This window comes from Parasteatoda tepidariorum, chromosome 6, assembly GCF_043381705.1.
Source record: "Parasteatoda tepidariorum isolate YZ-2023 chromosome 6, CAS_Ptep_4.0, whole genome shotgun sequence".
Classification (NCBI taxonomy): domain Eukaryota; kingdom Metazoa; phylum Arthropoda; class Arachnida; order Araneae; family Theridiidae; genus Parasteatoda; species Parasteatoda tepidariorum.
The window spans coordinates 10,439,056-10,458,691 of NC_092209.1; the positions used below are offsets into that span (position 1 = coordinate 10,439,056).

General features: G+C 29.3%; 1 protein-coding gene across 1 annotated transcript in view; it reads right to left on the minus strand.

Annotated features, from left to right (window-relative positions):
• The window catches only part of LOC107438175 (sialin-like), a 31,093-nt gene extending 26,895 nt beyond the window's left edge, over window positions 1–4,198 (minus strand). Inside the window, exons 1-3 of the mRNA XM_071181636.1 lie at window positions 4,109–4,198; window positions 1,807–2,043; window positions 754–844 (exon numbers count right to left, since the gene is read on the minus strand). Of these exons, the coding sequence (XP_071037737.1) occupies window positions 754–844; window positions 1,807–2,043; window positions 4,109–4,198 (418 nt within the window). The remainder of the gene's footprint in view (window positions 1–753; window positions 845–1,806; window positions 2,044–4,108) is intronic.
• Window positions 4,199–19,636: the final 15,438 nt, after the last annotated feature.

Sequence of the window (19,636 nt, forward strand, 5' to 3'; positions counted from 1 at the left end):
GTTTATAAATGCAAAGAATATATAGAAAGTATGCATTTTACTACCACTTTAAATACAGAAATAAAATTTTACGCCAAATGCGTAAAAGTAGGCAGGTATGAATGTATGTTCCAATAAACGATACTCAAATGGTACATTATCTACACTGGTTAAGAAAAATTAAGGAAAAATTACAAAAAATAGCGATAATTGTCACAAAAATAGGCCAGTCCCACTGAAAATTGAATGAGTTGTTAAATAAGAATTGTTAAGTAAAATTGAAATATATAATCGCGCTGCTATGGAATGATCTCATGTGCAACGCAATTCGGCGAAATTTGATATTTCCGAAATTAGAAATTTGCAGCACTGCCAACTTTCTATGCTTCTAGAGAAAATGTCTTCTAGCGGTAGTTAAGTTTATGTTTTTATGAGTGATTCTTCGTTTTATAAATTTGACTTATGCTTATTTTCCACACCAATACATGAAAATGATTCATAAGTACAGATAAAACTCCGCTTTATTTCAGTTCTGAAAAACTTCGTACAGGAAGTAAACTTTCTGATTATTTTTGAATCTTTATGTATCTATGTATTCTTATTCTTATCTTTATGTATTTTCACATGTATCTATGTATTTTTATTCTTATCTTTATGTATTTTCAAAGCTCAACTCACATGATGATAAATACTCGGGTAAAGTGTCCATTATTATTTCCTACTTTTATTTTTAGGCAACATGGACCAGATGGTTTCCACCTCAGCTATCCTGACCTGATGATGAAGGGGTAAAGGGCCACTCCGGTCTCAGGCACCCCGGCCAACCAAAACGACTGTGACTGACTCCAGTTCTCTTGTGGTAAGGCTTTATAAAAAAAGGGCAATATGATAAAAAAATGCTGAAATCTTCAGTTTTCAATTGTCTGCTCCATTTAAAACTACTTTCAAAAGCGTAGTAGTTGACAGCTCTGAATTAGAGATTGCCAATTTGCTAATTGACCTCCAGGTATCATTTGGCCGAAGAACTGCAATGGAGATATATTGTAAGACAAGAGGCAGGATAAAGTCAGTGGTGGACAAAGAGGCTGGATGGCAAAATGTGAACCATTCTGTGGATTATATACTAGCAACAATTTTTAACAACATCTTCGGCATCCAGAAGATCTGGTTAAATACAGCTAAATGCCACGGCAAACGCCGATGATCGATATTTTTCGTTGGGTGCACGGAACCGCAACTCCGAGGTGAGTAGATGTCTTTACGAACGTGGTTTGTCCCCTAGGCGGCCAGCCATTTGCCTGTCCAAGAGACGAGAAACTACGCCAATGAAGATTAAATTTTTGATGCATTGATTTTTCGTTTGTTTTAGGGAGAAAACTAACATTTTCTCAAAATGTAACGATTTATTATACATATGATTACTTGATAAACTTGATATGATTACTTGATAAACTTGAATTACTTGATAAAGCTGACAAGTAGAGCTATTAAAATTTTTAAACTCTAATTATTTCACAAAAAGAAATGACACTGTATTTGTGTATAAAAGATACTTTGGAAAGTTTAGAATAGTTTTCAAAGCAAAGGAAATGAATATGTATTCGAAATTATGTGAGATTTCAATAGATAAAAATACATTCTCAATCACTCCGTGTTAAGTCTACGAGAAAAAGTTTACTTCGTTTTGTTTCAGTAAATTTTGGCTCTCTGCCAATCAGAGAATGTCACACATATGTCGTAACTATCTAACGGAGTTAGATCGAAGTAGCTGTAACTGTCACGCGTGACTTCGTATTTTGGGCTTAAAACTCAACAAAATATACTTACTCCAGCCATTCCTACGATGATGCGATTCCCTACCAAAGTCCAAGGACCGAAATCTGCCATAAATGGTGTTAGAATTGTAAAAAACGAGGAAAATAATATTCCCACGCCATAGACGTACTTTCCGCCATAGTTATCTGCCAAAACTCCACCAAGAATTTGAGTGAAAGCGTAACCAAAGAAATAAGATCCAACAACATAGTCTTGTGTTTGTGAGTTCCAATCAAATTCACCTTCTATCTAAAATATTTTTTTAAGAATAAAATTAAGGAAATGTGGAAAATTTACCTATAAAATATGTTTTAAATTTCTAATTATGTAGTAATGCTTCGTTATTAACATTCGGATTTTTTTTTTATCTTTAAGAGCAGAACAACCTGAAATTTAATAAAATCAATTTGCGTAAAACCACCATGAAACAATTCCTTAGTACTCCACAGATCTTATTTTGAATTTTGCGATTTCTTTCCCTAACTTGCTGTTCTTGCCGTTGGAGAGTTGTTAAATTTGGACTCAGCTCTAAATGTGTGTTTACGAAAATAGACACAGGTCTAAATGCGTGTTTACGAAATTAGTCCCGGTTCTAAGTTTCTGTCTACGAAAATGGAAAACATCGAAATGCGTGTTTACGAAAATGTACATAGCTTGAAAATGTGTTTACAGAAATGGACTTAGTCGAACTGCGTGTTACAAAAATGAACGCAGCCCAAAGTGCGTGTTTACAAAAATGGACACAGCTCGAAATACGTGTTTACGGTAATGGGCACAGCTCGAAAAGTGTTTTTACGAAAATGGACAAAGCAAAAAATGTTCTTTTTCAGCTTCTAACCCAGATTTAAGAGTTAAAAGAGGGATTACGTGTTTACTTTTCATTATTTATTTAAATATGAAACACAATTATTACATCGCAGTGTTCCGATAGTTGGAATCTGAATGGCTATGTGTATATCACAAAAGTAACTTATAAGGCTAAGTCTTCATACTCAGAACTCTAAATAATAAAGTGAGTCTTAAAACTCTAAATTCCGGAAACGTTAACTTACAACCACTATCATAAATTTATATCATTTATGACAACCTTCTAAAAATAATTATTGTGTATTAAAGTCTATTTTGTTTTACAAAAAAAAAGTCTAATTTAATAAAATGTATGAAGTGATTTCAGCAAATGGAAGAAAAATTCTTGCGATTTAGTTAGATTCATGAGTTAATAGTGTATTTCTAAAAATTGAAAATATGGAATCAAATGCTAGTTCATTTTCTTAAACAGTTATTTCCGTTTTCGTAAGCATGCATTTCTATTTGTATCCAGGGCTGAAAGCCCATATATATCAAGATGGAAAAGTGTAAAAACTGGTAACAAATAAATTTAATTTTTTAGCTTATTTTCAGGAATAATAAAAATCCATAACTACCAATAATTTTTTAAGAATACAAATTTTATATTGAATTGCTTCTTTTACGAGAATAAATTAGTTACACTAAATTGTTTATTGTTAAGAATAGATTAACTCCTCCCGAATATTATTTAATAATGAAATAGTTCTCCTACCAGTATTTTCTCTTTTCCGTCTCGCTTTCAGGCATGTTTCTGTCTATTTTCGTCAAAACGCATTGTAAGCTGTGTCCATTTTAGTAAATATGCATTTTGAGCTGTGTTCAAACTTAAAAACTCTTTGACGAGCCTACTATTCTTTAACGCAGAAGTTTTCACACAAAACTTGGCAAATAACTACTCAAAACAAAATATTTCTCTCTGGCGTATAAATAACACGCTATAAAACCTACAGGGGCATGGGGCTAATGTATGGAGCGATGCCCATAGAGCGAGTTTATCTACGAGTATATTTCGGTTTTCTCTTTTTCTCATTGTTATACTAGCTGAATCCCGTTCTTCTAAGGGGTTGAAAAAATAAGCAATCATATACTATCACTAAACACTACGAAATCCTTCACAAAACTGAAAGATACTTACCATAAACAATTAATACAGCTAAACTAATTCCATTTTTTAAATTTATTGTTGTATTTTGTTCTTCCTGGTGGTTTCACGTTAATAAATAAAGCAATGCGCATTTTCAGTAGTTTATTCCAGTACAATAAATATAAACTATATTAAATAAATATAAACTATAAATATAAACTATACAATAAATATAAACTATATATAATATTATTTAATATAAATTATATTAAATAATATTCGGAATCATTTGCCATGATGCTGCTGCTCGAGACTTGGAAATCAACGTGTTAAAAATCGAAGCTAACGAAAAAATAATTAATTCAATGTTTTTGTACTTGCCTTTACTTCTTCGGTTTTATTCATGCTTTTAAGTATCGGGCAGGCTTCTTTGCTTTGTGTACTGTTTGTCACAATAGATTTTCTAGCCATGGCAAACATTGCTTCATTTAAAGTTACTTGAATAGCATATAGGTTGATGCAACCGATAAACCCTAGAATTATGAATGCAACTCTAGCTGGGATCACTAGAAAAAAAAAGAAATATACGTACTTAATATCATTTTGACCGTTACCCAATAGACAATAGGCAACAAAATATTTTACATAATAACGCACCCATTTACAATGATCCAAGAAAATGATAAAAATGTAATAGCTTAAATAAAAATTTAAAAATGTGAAATTATTTGAAATTTCATATCTCTGATGCTATTTTTACCGATTTTATTGAAATTTTGTATTTTGTAAATTAAAAAAATATATATTGAAAATTTAAATATTCTACAACTTAAAATTATTTCAACCATTATTTAAAAAATAAAAAAAAACAATAATAAGTACTATAAAAAATTATTTTTTTAGGAAACAATTTTTAGATAAACTCATTTCTGTAATACGAAATTTGTTTCGATTTTCTTCAACCTTTTGCACAGAATTTTTATTAAACATATTTTTCATACTTTTTTCATTACTTAGTACTAATTTAGGCAAAATAAGTGGAAAATATTGTATTTAACATTTTAATTATTCATGATCATGAATTATTCATGATTATGAAATACAGCATGAAACAGAGGTGTCTTTTTCTTCGTTAAAGGTAAAATCCTCTAAACGCGGCTCATTTCCAAACAATAAGTTTTCAAATTTGAACTTGTTTACAGTTATTTAAATCCAAGAGAAACAGTAATTATTTTATTATGAAATACTTTAAATTAAAGTACTTATGAAATTACTTTAATTTACTGTGATAATTTTCCGAATATCAATTAAAATAATTTTTTGGATTCTATATTTTGTACAAATATAATTCGGGTAACAAACAGAATTTTTCAGTATCCATTTGAATGTTTTTATAATTAAAGAATACAAAAATATATTTTTGCTCGTAATTATAGCGTTTAAAAAAGCATATATAAGGGACACCGGTATCTCATCTGCGTCAATGGGTTAAAAAGATCTAGTAATAAAGAAAATCATGCAGCAACTAATGTATAAATTATAGAAAATAAAGGGGGTGACTTATAAGACGTTAAGAATTACCCCTCTAGTGATTAAACTATTAGTACTGATGTTTGTGATCACCCCACGCCCCTGATAAAAATTAAAATGTTTAAGATAAAATATTGAGCTGCTTTGAAGTTTATTGGTGAGGGCAAACCAGCTGACCTCTAAAGGATCACTAGGGCCTGTTTTTTGGTATGGGGATATACAGAATATACAAAAGGCAGCTCAAATCTTATTGCTTAAAATTTTAATTTTTGAAGTCTTTAACATTATATTTAATTTTTCCATATTTTTTAAAGAATATGTTTATAGTATTTTAATGCTTACTTTATGGCTTTACAAGTTCATTGAAGTTAACTAAATCCTTATTTATAGAAACTAAATCGTGAGTAGTGCGTTTTTTTAACATGTTCACGCCGGGGTGATCCACCGGTGGGTCACGCTAGATTGTTTCATAGGGCGGCTCACCTGAGTAAAAACTGGTAACAAATAAATTTTATTTTTTAGTTTTTTTCCGGGAATAATAAAAATCTATAACTACCAATTGTTTTTAACGGAAGCAATTTTTATATTGAATTGCTTCTTCGCCGTGATAAATTTCCTTACGGTGAATTGTTATTGTTGAGAATATATTAACTCCTCCCGATTATTATCTAATATTGAAATAGCTCTTCTACCAGTATTTTCTCTTTTCCGTCCCGCTTTCAGGCGCAACAACGGGCGTGAACCTGTTAAACAAATATACTTTGAGGCTGGAAAGGACTCACCGGAGATGCCTTTGGGAATTACATGATGTATTTATGTGGAATTAAATGAGGAAAAGGATTTTATGGTGGTTTTCAAATATTTATGGAGCTCTAAGGAGTTGCTGCAACAGATGTGAAGGGACAGTAGGGAATCTTGTTAATCCATTCATGCGCTTCGAAATCGAAGTAGGCATCAACGTACTTTAAAAAAGAAATACAAAAAGATGCAATAAACAAATAGAAGACTTTTACAATTTCGTATCCAGCTTTCTGCATCATATAAAAATATGTACATCATATAGTAAAGGAACGACGTGTAAAGCAAATAAATACATGCAAATACTTTGATACTTCGCATGTTTCTCAAGGGCCTCAGAAACCAGTGAATACTTTTCAAAAGTCACAAGCAACAATTAAGTGACATTTAAGGATACTTAGTCTCAAAAAATGCTCAACTGTTCTTGACGTCAATGATACATAAACAATAGTTTACTACTTGTGTTGTGGTAAGAAGTAATTAATATAGGTTTTTATATTCCAGCCTTGTTGCAATAGGTTTATTACAGTCCTGTATACGTTTAATACGTCAGTACACATTTAAATGCATTAGTCTCCACGCTTTTTATGGGGCGATAAAAAAGCAAAGTTTTATTGAAATTAACGAGGGCTAATGAGTTAAGTATTCACTTTCTTATTTTAGAGTGTCTATTTCTTTATTTGGTACTTAGCCGTTTCGGATCGCCAAACTACTTTCGATGTTTAATTAAAAAAAGGCATTGTTGTTATAGATGCTGCAGCTTATATATAAACATAGTTACCTGTTCGGTAGTAATAGATTATTTGCGGATAAATATCCTTTATTTACGCCGTGACTTCTGAAATGCGCCAAATGTTTTCGCCGTGAAAAAAAAAAATCTTTATAGAAAAAACTGTTTCTAAACTTTTAATTAGGATAATAATATTCTTCATATACACACACATACATTAAAGAAAAAAACAATAAATTCATTTCACAATTTTACGGAAACAGTTGATGCGTGAGTGTAAAGAATGATTCAAGGTATACGTTTGAGAGTTTAATAATAAGTGTCTAAATATAAGACATCTATAAATTTAGAATTAATTCAAAAATCAGAAACATTTCATAAATAAAACTTACTTTATTGTGTATTTCTCCATAAGGATTGTTTACATTTTGCTGTTGCCATTTGTTAAGAAGCAAATTGTAATGAATCCTTGAAGATATCAAACTTAACCAGGTATCACGTGGAAACAAATAGATTTTTAGTTCATACTGGCTACTAGATAGCTTGATTTTTGAAATTTTTTATAGTGCTATAATTTGGTTTTGGCAACTAGTCACATAGTTATGCATGACATGTAACGTAACAGCTTAAAGGCTTGGGTTTATTATGACAGTGGATCAATTTTCTCATCTGATTTAATTGGATACCAGCAAATACTATCAAGCGCGTGTGCAAAACCTGTCTGGCTCCTATACTCTATTTTAGGGGCTCTAGGCTGGCTAACTTACGTCTGACGTCGCTTACAAGAACCAAATTGATAAACAAGACTGATTAAGGAAAGATTGTTGTATTCTGCTTGCAAATTATAAAACAATAACGCATCTAATACTTTTTTTCGATTGTCACATATTTTGTAGCGGCAATATGCTTAAAACTATTTTATTTTAGATAATTTGAAGATGCGTTTTTGCTTTAATCGTTTTTAATCTTAAGAATAATAGATGAATTTTTAATATATAAGTTTTCTTTTTTTTTCTTTTTTAAAAAGTTAAATCTAAACATTCACCATTTGTTTAATCATACGCTCACCTTAAAATATTATTTGAAGAGCACTGTTGCTCTCTTATTGAACTATAAAAAAAATTGATATATTTTTTAAATAATTAATGTAGGAGCCCAGTGTGTTAGTCAAATGATACTAATTATAGGTCATCTTTATTTTGATGGGACGAACGCATCCCTTCATTAATTAAATAATCCCAAAAAACTGAAGTGGTAATATATTACTTAATTAAAAACATCACTGGCTTCAAAAAATATTGGTGGCATATGTTAGTGACTGCCTTTTCAAGTTATCATCCACACAAACATTAATATCCCACACATGACTAATGAGCACGAATTTCAATATCGTGATGGATTGTCAATAACATATCGTGATATTTTACTAATTCATCTCATTTCTACATTGAGGTAACATTTTTGTTTACCAAATAAAATTTAACAATATTCAAAATAATATCGTACAGAAAAATTATTTCTCTGCATAATGTCACGATATTTGTCATATTCGATTCACTCATGTGCATTATCAGTCATCAGTGGCCTGTGTAAATTAGAACTTGGTTTCTTAGTCACAGTTTGAGAATGCTCTAGGCCAGTTTTTCCCAAAACTGAGGACTTTTGTGTATCCTTTGTAAATTTTTCGTAACGCTGTGTACCACTAATAAAATAATGAACGTATTTTTTTAATTAGAATGGAGAATAAAGTTAAAAATCGCAACTGGCTGTTGACACCATTAATTATTAACTGTTAACTCTGCAAAAAATGGTCAATAGAAAAGTACATAATCGTAAATTTTCATGGCTAGCTTTGTTTTTAAATAAATTTTTTTTGAAATTTTCTGAATTTTAGTTATTTTTGATAATATATCGTCTCAAATTCAAACGGTTTTAATTTATCATAAGAAATCTATTTAATATGCGATCTTTCATATGTTTTTGGGTCTATCAATGTTTTTTTTTCTTGTTTTAAATTTCTGAAATAATTAGTTTCTGTGTTAGAAAATTTCATAGGAGTATGTTTGAAAATTGTAAACTCTAATTTTTTTTAATGTGATTTAATTTAAGTATCAAAATAAAAAAAAGTATTCTAAATATTTTTTCAGGTTCATTTTGAAGAATCTCAACTAGAAATAAATAAAAATAAAGAGGGAAAAAATAAATTAAGACCAGATGCTATTCCAACAATTTCCAATGTTACAAATAAATAAATGTTTTGAAAGTGTGTTCTGAAATAAGTTGCTTATTTAAATAAATTATTTAAAAATTTATCATGCGTCGTTTCTTCTCCTCCCCATGAAACACTAGTTTCTATTTATTCTACTAATTCTATTTATATAATAATAATGGCTAAAAATTTTAATTATTCTTGTCCTTAAATGTTTTAAAGAAAATTCAATGTCTCAATTAAAAACACTAATTTAAAATCAATTGATTTTGAAATAAAATTTCTTGCTTTTCACGATTGTAGACATTTACATTTAGAATATTGCATGAGAAATTTAATTATTTTGATTCTAAAAACATACTTAATAATATCAAAACATGGTCATATCAGGTCAAAACATGTTTTCTTCCCATTTTAATTTTGCTATGAAAAAAAAATTCAAAAAGAAATTTAAAAAACCCAGATATAACTGAAATATAAAATTTAGTACCAAATTTACTTTGAAATCAATTATAAAAATTGATGTAAATGGCATATAGCGCATGTACAGTTTTTAATTTAAAACTTTAAATCACTCATAAAATTTGCGGTGAATTTGTATAAGCATAAAAAAAAAAGTTTCCGAAAAACAATGCTAATCGTTGCAAGTTTTTCTTTACCGATTATCCTATAGTTGAGATTAACGTCGTTTTTAGCGATAAGTTGCCAAATCTTGTAGGTCTTCATTATTGGAGGAAAAGTTTTTGTTCCAAAATAAATGATAAGTCGGCCTGTCTAATTCAGGGGCTCTAATATTAGCAACTGTTCTTTCCGGTCTATTTCGAGTAAGCCTAGACAACGCCTCCTATTACTGAAAGGCTCCACACGGTTTTTTGTAGGTAGTCTGATCAGATCACTATGAAGATAAACCAATTAGTTAAAGAGCCATTTAATATGAAATCCATTAAAAATTAGAAAGTGGTAGGAAATATATGTCTAAAAATTTGTTTAATTTATGAATATAATTGGTTTGTCTTATTTACTTGTCAAACACTACAGATTCAATTCTCAAATATATATGATACATTTATCTCAAGTACTTTTAAAATAGAATTTGGGTTCATGAGCACAAGCGGTTCTCTTTTTAAATAATCTGCGCAGACTACTTATTAGAGACCGTGTGGAGTCTTTATGATGATGGAGGTGATGGCCTAGCCTGACTTATAAGTGACACTGTAATGCAACAATAGGCATTACATTTTTCCTAGCATTTAAAATTCTTTAACTTATATTTTTTTTAATCATTCCTAATCGAATTTTAATTAAATTAAATGAATTACTATTTAATTTTTATTACCTTTTATAAAAAGCGAATATAAAATATTTTATACTTTTCTTAACGATTAATGTAACCGCATTTTTTTATTTCAATACTAATATAAGCCTCATTAGTTCACTGTCGCTACGAAATCGAAAACAAAAATCTATTTATAACTCTTTATTTCTTACCACAAAAATGTTTCAGTTACATCAGCGTTTCTCAACCTTTCAGTATTCGCGGCCCAGTTTTCAATCATAATTTTCATCGCGCCCCCCCTTACAGTAAAATGTATACAACAGTAATGTATATTGAGTATTTTGAATTCTGTCCTTAAATTATTTTTAACTAGCTGCGTGACTAACTAACTGCTAGTGACTTCACACAAGGACTATCAATGTAAAATCAATAAACAAATTATACACTCTGAAAACAAATATCTTTTTTAAAGTCGGGAAACTTGTTCCTACCAGCAAGACACTTAAAGTGCTTTTTAAAAAGACGTTTGCCAGTCCAAGTGTTTTTGCTAAAGATAATTTGAGNAAGTATACGTGGTATATATTAGAGATAGATGTAAGATGTTACAGAAAAAAATTCAGCCACACAGACTTAATCAGAAAATTAGAAAAAATCCTCAAAGCACCTTAAATTTTGAATTAATAAGTTGTTTCACTTTATTAAGTTATTAAACATGTCGAAATATATTTTGTTTTCTATTAGTATGTGCGCTTTCCCTTCATCCAGTTAATCAATTTTTTTAAATAATATTTTCTCTTGAATATTCTCGCGCCACCCCTCTAGTGTGCTCGCGCCCCCCTAGGGGGGCGCGCCCCACAGGTTGAGAATCGCTGAGTTACATGATTATACTAATTCTAACAGTCTTTTTGGCGAATCGCTTTCCCCAAATTATTTTCAAACTTAATATATATTAAGGGGGTTGGTTATATTTTTGGCCATGTTATCTTTCAATAAATCGCAAACCATGAATCTTTTCCCATGCTCCTAACTGGTCGGTTGGGAGCAATTAATTCACTTTCAATTTCTAATCATTGGCAAAGGACTGGGGGGCCTTTTGGGCCTCTCAGCTTCCAACAGTTGAATATAAATCTTAACAGAAGTTGTCGATGCCAAGAGAATGATTTTTTAATCCCTTTAAGGGACTTCTTTATTCTTATATTTTTGAATGCGGTCATATTTAACTTAATATTTACTAAATAGTTTAATTTTTCCTAAAACGATTTTATTCATTTCTCTGATATCTCACTTATACTTCAAGAAGAAAATCACTGATACCCACACATGTGACCTATTATGTAAGCGCCAGCTGATCGTTTATAGACAAAATGGCGTGTTAAAGTTCAGCTAAGTCTCCCCAGAGTGTTAAATAAATGCAGAGTCTTATCGCACATCTCATTTGTTGAAATATAATTATTTCTCGTCTAAGTCCTTTTACTTAACTTAGATTTATTATTTGTTTATGTGTTTTGTTGTAACCTTGATTTTGTTTTGTGTATTTTTTTTTTATATTTCAATTACCGTTTATCTTAAATAATTGCTCTTTTAGAAACACATTCTAAAAGAATAATTATAAAAGAACATATGGTATTTGATAACTAATATTATTTGATAACTAAAAAATATAAGTTTGTTGACCTAGTCCAGGCGTTCTACAACTAAGTCTTTTTTTTTATGAAGTAAAGCTATAAGCTACAAATATCACTGATGTTATCTTTGAAATATACAATATATACAAAAAAATTAAATATGTAATAGATAAAAAAATTAAAATACAAAATATATAAAAAAATTAAAATACATAATATATTAAAAAATTAAAATATATAATATATAAAAAAATTAAAATATATGATATACAAAAAAATTAAAATATATAAATTCACTGAAAAATCTGAATTTGAATATAAAATAATGGCTAATGTATAACCAATTAAAAAATTTCATTTCGTTTTTTGCTGATCATGCTCGAAATGTGCGTCGTAGAATGTTCTAATGCCGACAGTGACCTTTCTCGTGCTTTGAGCTATCTGTCTGCAAAATTTTATAGCTTTCGGTGGGATGGTTTAAGAGTCAATTCGCGATCACAACGAACTATAGGGGTCGTTGTTGTATGAGACGAATACCTGCGATTTCTATGTGAACAGTCATTCATTTACTCTAGAGACATCTTTAATGTAGCATCAAAACGTTCCTTCTTTATTGTGGTCAATTAAATTTAAAAAAGAAAAATCCTTGATATTCTTTCTTATGCCATCGAAAACAAAATGGTATCTCTTTTTTTAGAAAAGGAACATCCAAAACACATCGGAAAAATATTTGAGCATAAACAGAAAAAAATATGTATATTCTTATACGAGTTAAAACCCAATGACCGAGAAATAGTTATACTAAATTTAATGATATAACATGAAAGGCCTATTTAAACTTTACATTCCACAGTTTTTAGAATCATATTACTTAAAAAATTAAAATGAACAAAAAGTATACATAACGCTCATAATTTTATGAAATTTAATTTTGTAGAAAAAGTTTTGTGACAACAATTTTTATCAAACAATTTCAAGTTTCAATAAAAATCATTATTTAGAAACCAAAAAACGTAAAACGAAGAATGCTTATGAAGCAAAAAAACAATTCTTTTTTGTCGCCATTTTTAGTGCTATGAAAATTCGTCTTTGGGATTTACCAAAAATAAAACAAGATGAAATTTTATTTTTTCAGGAGCGAAATATTTTACCTAAAAAACGAAAATGTACGAATTTCCACGACATGAAACTTTATCTTGGTAAACGTACGTTTTGGAAATGTTATTTCATTTGGAATCTTATTTATCAGAGTTCATATGACGATATGATTGTTTTGAATCTATGCTATACTCTATATCGGCCCATTTTCCACCAAAATCCGATTGACTACTCTGATTTTAAATAAAGTGTTTTATTTTATGATTTGTCGCAAAAACTTTAAGTGTAGATTGGTGGCACTTAAAAACCGCCAAAATTTGTAGCAGCGGTGGCGTTAGTGCGTAAGTACCGAATTTTTATTCCATACTTTTCTGAATCATATTACTTCTAACATTAGAATATACAAGAAGCATACATAAACGCAAAATGTTATACCATTTAATTTTACAAAAAAATTATTTTGACAACAATTTTCATCAAAATATTATTAACTAAAAAACTTAAAATAAAGAACTCGTAGGATAAAAAACGATTTTAAAAATTCTTTATATTAGAATAAAAACTTTTATATTGTTTCTTTTTTTTATTCTTATAGTTCTTAATCAGACGTAAAAAACCATTCCGCAGAGAACTATCATCAAATAAGGAGAAAAAAAATATTTGCAAGCAAATATTTTATTATAAAAATCATAACACTCACCTGTTTTATAAATCCGCCGAATTCCAAATAAAATGTTCTTCGTTTGAAAATTAATTTTATTTTCAAGTAATGTATCAGAGTTGGCCGTCGATTACAGTAATCGATTACAACTGTAATTGATTACAGATAATTACAGCTATGTAATCAATTACTTGTAATCACGATTACAAGTAATCAAAATTTTTGATTACATCAGAGTAGAGCGAAAATGTAATCGATTAAATTTTTCAATTACAGTATACAATTACTTGTAATCATGATTCCAAGTAATTGCGATTACAAGTAATCACAACGAAAGCGATTACGAGTAATTATGATTACAAGTAATCAAACTATATGATTACATGTAATCATGATTACATGTAATTTGATTACATGTAATTGTGATTACTTGTAATCAAACTATACGATTACAAGCTATTACACTTGTATACTATATGCAAATTCATTATGTAAGTATGTATGAATTTATATATTTTTATGTACATAGAATGTACGCTCGCATGAACGTAAAATTTGTGATTCCCATATATACAATGTATGCACAAACGTTGTTAGTATGTACAATATTCATAATTATATTGTAATATACTTAATGCAATACGTATATACTTAGTACATATAATTATGCATTTATGATACATGTACGCATGCATGTTAGTTTGTAGGAAAAGGCAATGTTTTGTAGCTTTGTACACATAGAAAATATATGTATGAACGTACATGAGAATAATTTTTATACGTTTGCATGATTTTATGTACTTAAGTACATACATTGTATAAATTTACGATAATAGCACGCATACGTATGTATATAAAATTGTACGAATTTACGTACAATATGTGAGAATGATATTTAAAGGTACAATATATACACATAGTTGTGTAAATAAAATGTATACATGTACATTTACATGTACATCGATATATGTACATGCAAAGTATGTACTTATGTTCAACGTACGTATGTACTTGTATAACTACATGCTTTGTTAATACTTATTAGCATGTAATGCATGGATGTACAAAAAATAGTTATATGCACAATGTACGTATGTACATACTACGTATACATGTACATAATTACAAGTAATGTATAAATACATGCGTACATTTAAATATATGTAATTACAATATACACAAACATTGTGCATACATTAAACAAATTTATATTAGTAAAGTTATTAAAGTTTGTTTTAAAATTTATTCTAAGGCACATAAAACTCGACCTCATATTTTTTAGAAAGCAAACGATAATTTTATTTTAAATTTCTAAATATTAATTTCACACATAAAATGTACCGTTTTTTTTTGCCATTTAAAAAATTTCTATGAACCATGCATTATGTTATAAAAAAATAAATCTGTATTGTCAAACATTTCATGAAAATACCAGAAAATAATTCCTTATTCAAAGAATTTCAAAATGACATAGAACAATTAAAGCTGAAAACTAAATTTTAATATCGTTTGATTTTGTCATTTAACTTGCTTGAGTCATTATAAGTTAACTTACATGCATTTTATTTATTGCATTGTACACATATTTAGACGTAAATGTAATGTACAGATGTATACGGGTAATGTATGTACGCATGTACAATGTATGTACATACATTCATGTATTGTACGTGCATATATAGTACATATGGATATGCATACATGGAACGTACGTGCATTGTACATGTGTGGATGCATTCATTGGACATATATACATTGCATCATATGCATAGATAGGGATAACATGCATGTACACATGTAAAATTTGTACGAAAGAATTATGCCCAATATATTTACGCACATATGTACTGTATATGTACATGCACATGTTCATTATATGAACAATATATGTTCATTTCATCATATGTACATTATATGAATATGCATCTGTACGCTATATGTATATACATCTGTACAATATATGCATCTCAAATGTGTGTATGTACATACGTTATGCATGTCGAATGTATGTATGAATATATGTAAAATATAAATTGCCCAATGTACGTACAATCGTACACAAATGTATTATGCATATTTGGATACATATATTGAACATGAACATATTGTGTATATGTACATCCATACATTGGACATGCATATCTTGTATATGTAAACATACATATATTGTACATACTATATATATTGTACATACTATATATATTGTACATACTACATATATACCTATGCATACATATATTATACTGTTCATAAACAAATTGCATAGGCATGCATGGGACATACATCGCACAGACAATGTATGTATGTTTGTACAAACAAAAAGCACTTGTATATACATGAGTACATGAGCATAGATATACATTTTACATACACAAATATTTGTATAAAATGCATATATTCATTGTGTATAAATGTACATGTCTACATTGTTTGCACATACATACGTAATTATTAGCTATATACATGCATAAATTTTATACTTACAATATAAGTGTATGTACATGTGCGTGAAACTAAAGTGTCTGAACTTATGCACTAGATAAAATCATATGTACATACATTTTAGTCACATTCATTTGTACGTATACAAATACGTAAAAAATGCAGTGTATGTAAATACGTGCAAAATGTATCATTATAAAATACATTATACTATCTATTGTAAAATATAATCATTTATAAGAATACAATAGTCTTGTAATCGTGTATTTAGATTACATGCAATCATAATTACATGTAATCAAATTACATGTAATCATGATTACATGTAATCATATATTTTGATTACTTGTAATCATAATTACCCGTAATCATTTTCGTTGCGATTACTTGTAATCGCAATTACTTGAAATTATGATTACAAGTAATTGATTACTCTAATCAGAATTGTAATCATGATTACAGCTGTAATCAAAATTTTTTGAAAGTTGTAATCACGATTACAAGTAATTGATTACTGTAATCGACTATGTAATCATGATTACAGCTGTAATCAAACCTTGTAATCATGATTACAAGTAATTGATTACTGTAATTAATATTGTAATCATGATTACAAGTAGTTGATTACTGTAATCAAAAAATGTAATGTTTGGCCAACTCTGTAATATATGCATAGATTATTCCTTCATTACTTTTAGATAACATACCACACATCAAAATTTTATAATTTTAAGATCTGGTTATGAATTTGAATATGTTGCTTAAAATCAGAATAGCTGAATTCTAGTTGAAATTATTCTTTCAAAGCTAAAAATCTTACCGAGAAAACGATAAAAGGGTATTAATAATCAGCACAAATGACACTATTTCAAGTAGTTCGGATGATTCTTTATTGTTGTTTTCCGAATTATATAGATACAGAAATAAATACTATACTATAAAGAAGAATATTATTCTATAACTATTACAGTTCTGTAAGTTCTGAATTCTCTTTATTCATTGGAATGACGAAAGCAATGTTGACTTCACTTTAACTTGTAATGAATTGAAGACAGAAAAAGTTATTTCACCGTAATACTCACATCTGTAACAGCTAGTGATCATGAAATTGGAAGTTATGTTGTTGGTAATAGAAAGATAAAAATTATTGAGAAATTGTTCTTCAAATGCTTGGCGTGTTTTGCTTCAATGTTTGGCATGTTCTGATTAGTTTTTTCAAGAAGTTCTACCTTTTCCTTAGGTAAATTTTGCTTCTTATTTACTGCTAAGAAAATGGCGTCCGTCATTGCCAATGGTTATGTGGTAACTAATGCCCGATATTTTCAGTCTCCCGCTAGAGGGCGTACTCGAGCGTTGTCGAGATCGCGAATAAAGGACACACACAGAAATTCATTGTAAATATAAGTTTATTTGTGTGTGAGCTATAATCTAGAATTTGTATCATTTTATTTTAAAAAGAAAACGATATGGATTTCCGGTTACTATGGCGATATGGTGGAACAACTTTTCTAGATGTTCTCGCTTTGACTTTATGTTTACGTTAAATTTGTTCCTTGCTTCCAATTTTTAAAATAAAGAATTAAAATATCATTCAATTGGAAGTTGTATTAATCTATTGACGCTATTTTACATTTTGGTAATTAAAATATTTTGTTGTTCTTATTTTTTAAATACTATTATTTAGAATATTTTCTATACACTTTGTATTTAAAATGGTTATTTTTTAACGTTCTTAACCCTTTGCTTACGGCGATTAGTATGATGAAGCCGCCATTCTGATCCATCTGTTATACCTGCCGTAGGCGAAAGGTCAAATAAAACACTAGTCATTTAAATTCTTTTTCTAAAGGAATTTATAAAAATTGAGAGGAAATAGAAAGTACACAATAAATAAGTACAAGTAAGTAATAAAAGTACATAAAAATAAAAAGTACACAAGATGAAAACATGCTCTCGAGCTATTAATTAATTACAAAAATACGGTACTTTGGGATTATCCCGTCGACCATTTTCGCCAAACCCAATATTATCGCCATACCGAAAAACCGCGCAAAATAAAGAAAATAAAATAATAATAAAATAAAAAAATAAGGTAAAAATATACTTGCGATGAACCCAATGTAAGTCAAATTAATGAAACCAATAAAATGCATTTTTAATCGAAACAAAAATTAATGGAGTAAGCACAGAATGAAAAGGAAAAAAACGACTCACTTCTTCATTAAGCTTGAATATCCGCAGATTTAGGTGCACAGAATTCCCTAATAGCAGTTAGATTGTGTCTAAATTTATCATGAATAGAATTTATGTTCCTCCATCACCACATAAATTCGACGAAATACTAGTCGAAAATGGCGTCTGTGATATCGGACTGGAGGTGAAATTTTTTTCTAAAGTCCCGTTTTATGACTGCCCACATACCTTCGATCTTATTGACAAGAAGCAAAAGTAACCTTACCAGCCGGTATCCAACGTAGAACTAACGGACCTCTGAAATTACATATACCGTTGAAAATTTAAAAATAACTGAAATCTAAACCAATTAGAATCACGATAGGGTTTCAACATCGCCCAGCTTGGCGATCAACCGTGATCACAATTTGGCGAGAATCAAGGGGCACCCTCAAATATAGTTCACCCAAAAGTAAAATAAAACAACCTTAAACTAGCGCCAAAGGAATTAGCGAGCGTTGGCAAGTCAACGGGATAATCTCAAAGTACCAAAAACACTTATGTGGATCTACTTTTATAAATGGGATGAAACGGAAGATTTTAAAGAATTGTAGTTACTGTTGAAATTGTAATTATTAATAACAACCGCTTCTTTTGGTTAAATGAGAGATATAACATATCATCCACTTTTAACTGGTTAACTGACCAATGAAATTTGGTCAATGTGAATAAATTGTTCAGATAACATTGGAACATGGGTGTGTCTTTTTGTATATGTGTTACGGTCAAAGTGATAATTTCGATTAATATTAATACTAACAGGTCAAAAGTAATAATAACCGCTTCTTTTGGTCATGGTGAGAAAAAAGGGGGAGATTTCCGTATCGTGATTTATGGCAAAGTAATCGCCAAGTCTTGATAGTGTCTGGGCAGAGGCCAGAGAGAAACTAAAAAAATAAATAAAATAATAATAACAGAGAGGGATTAACTCGAAGGGTATAACTCGTAGCTACCACCAGGCAAACATCTATATGTTATTTAATTTTTCTTTCAGTTTAATGACATTGATCAAACTTAATTGGTTATTTTTAGTAATAGCCGGTAATAAATGAGCAAATTATTCACTTTAAACCGGCTCATTTGGTTGTTAGTCATATTGACCGGTTAGCATTAAAAATAACCGATTGTTCAGATTGACGGTAACAGGTATAGTTATATCCAGACAACACATTAATGAGTAGCATAGAATAAAGTATTTGTAAAAATAATTGAAACATACTTGAATAATATGTTGATTCATTTAACTTGTAAAATATTATTAATTTAACTTGTAAAATTGTATTGTACAGTCCGCAAAAAAAAAAGATA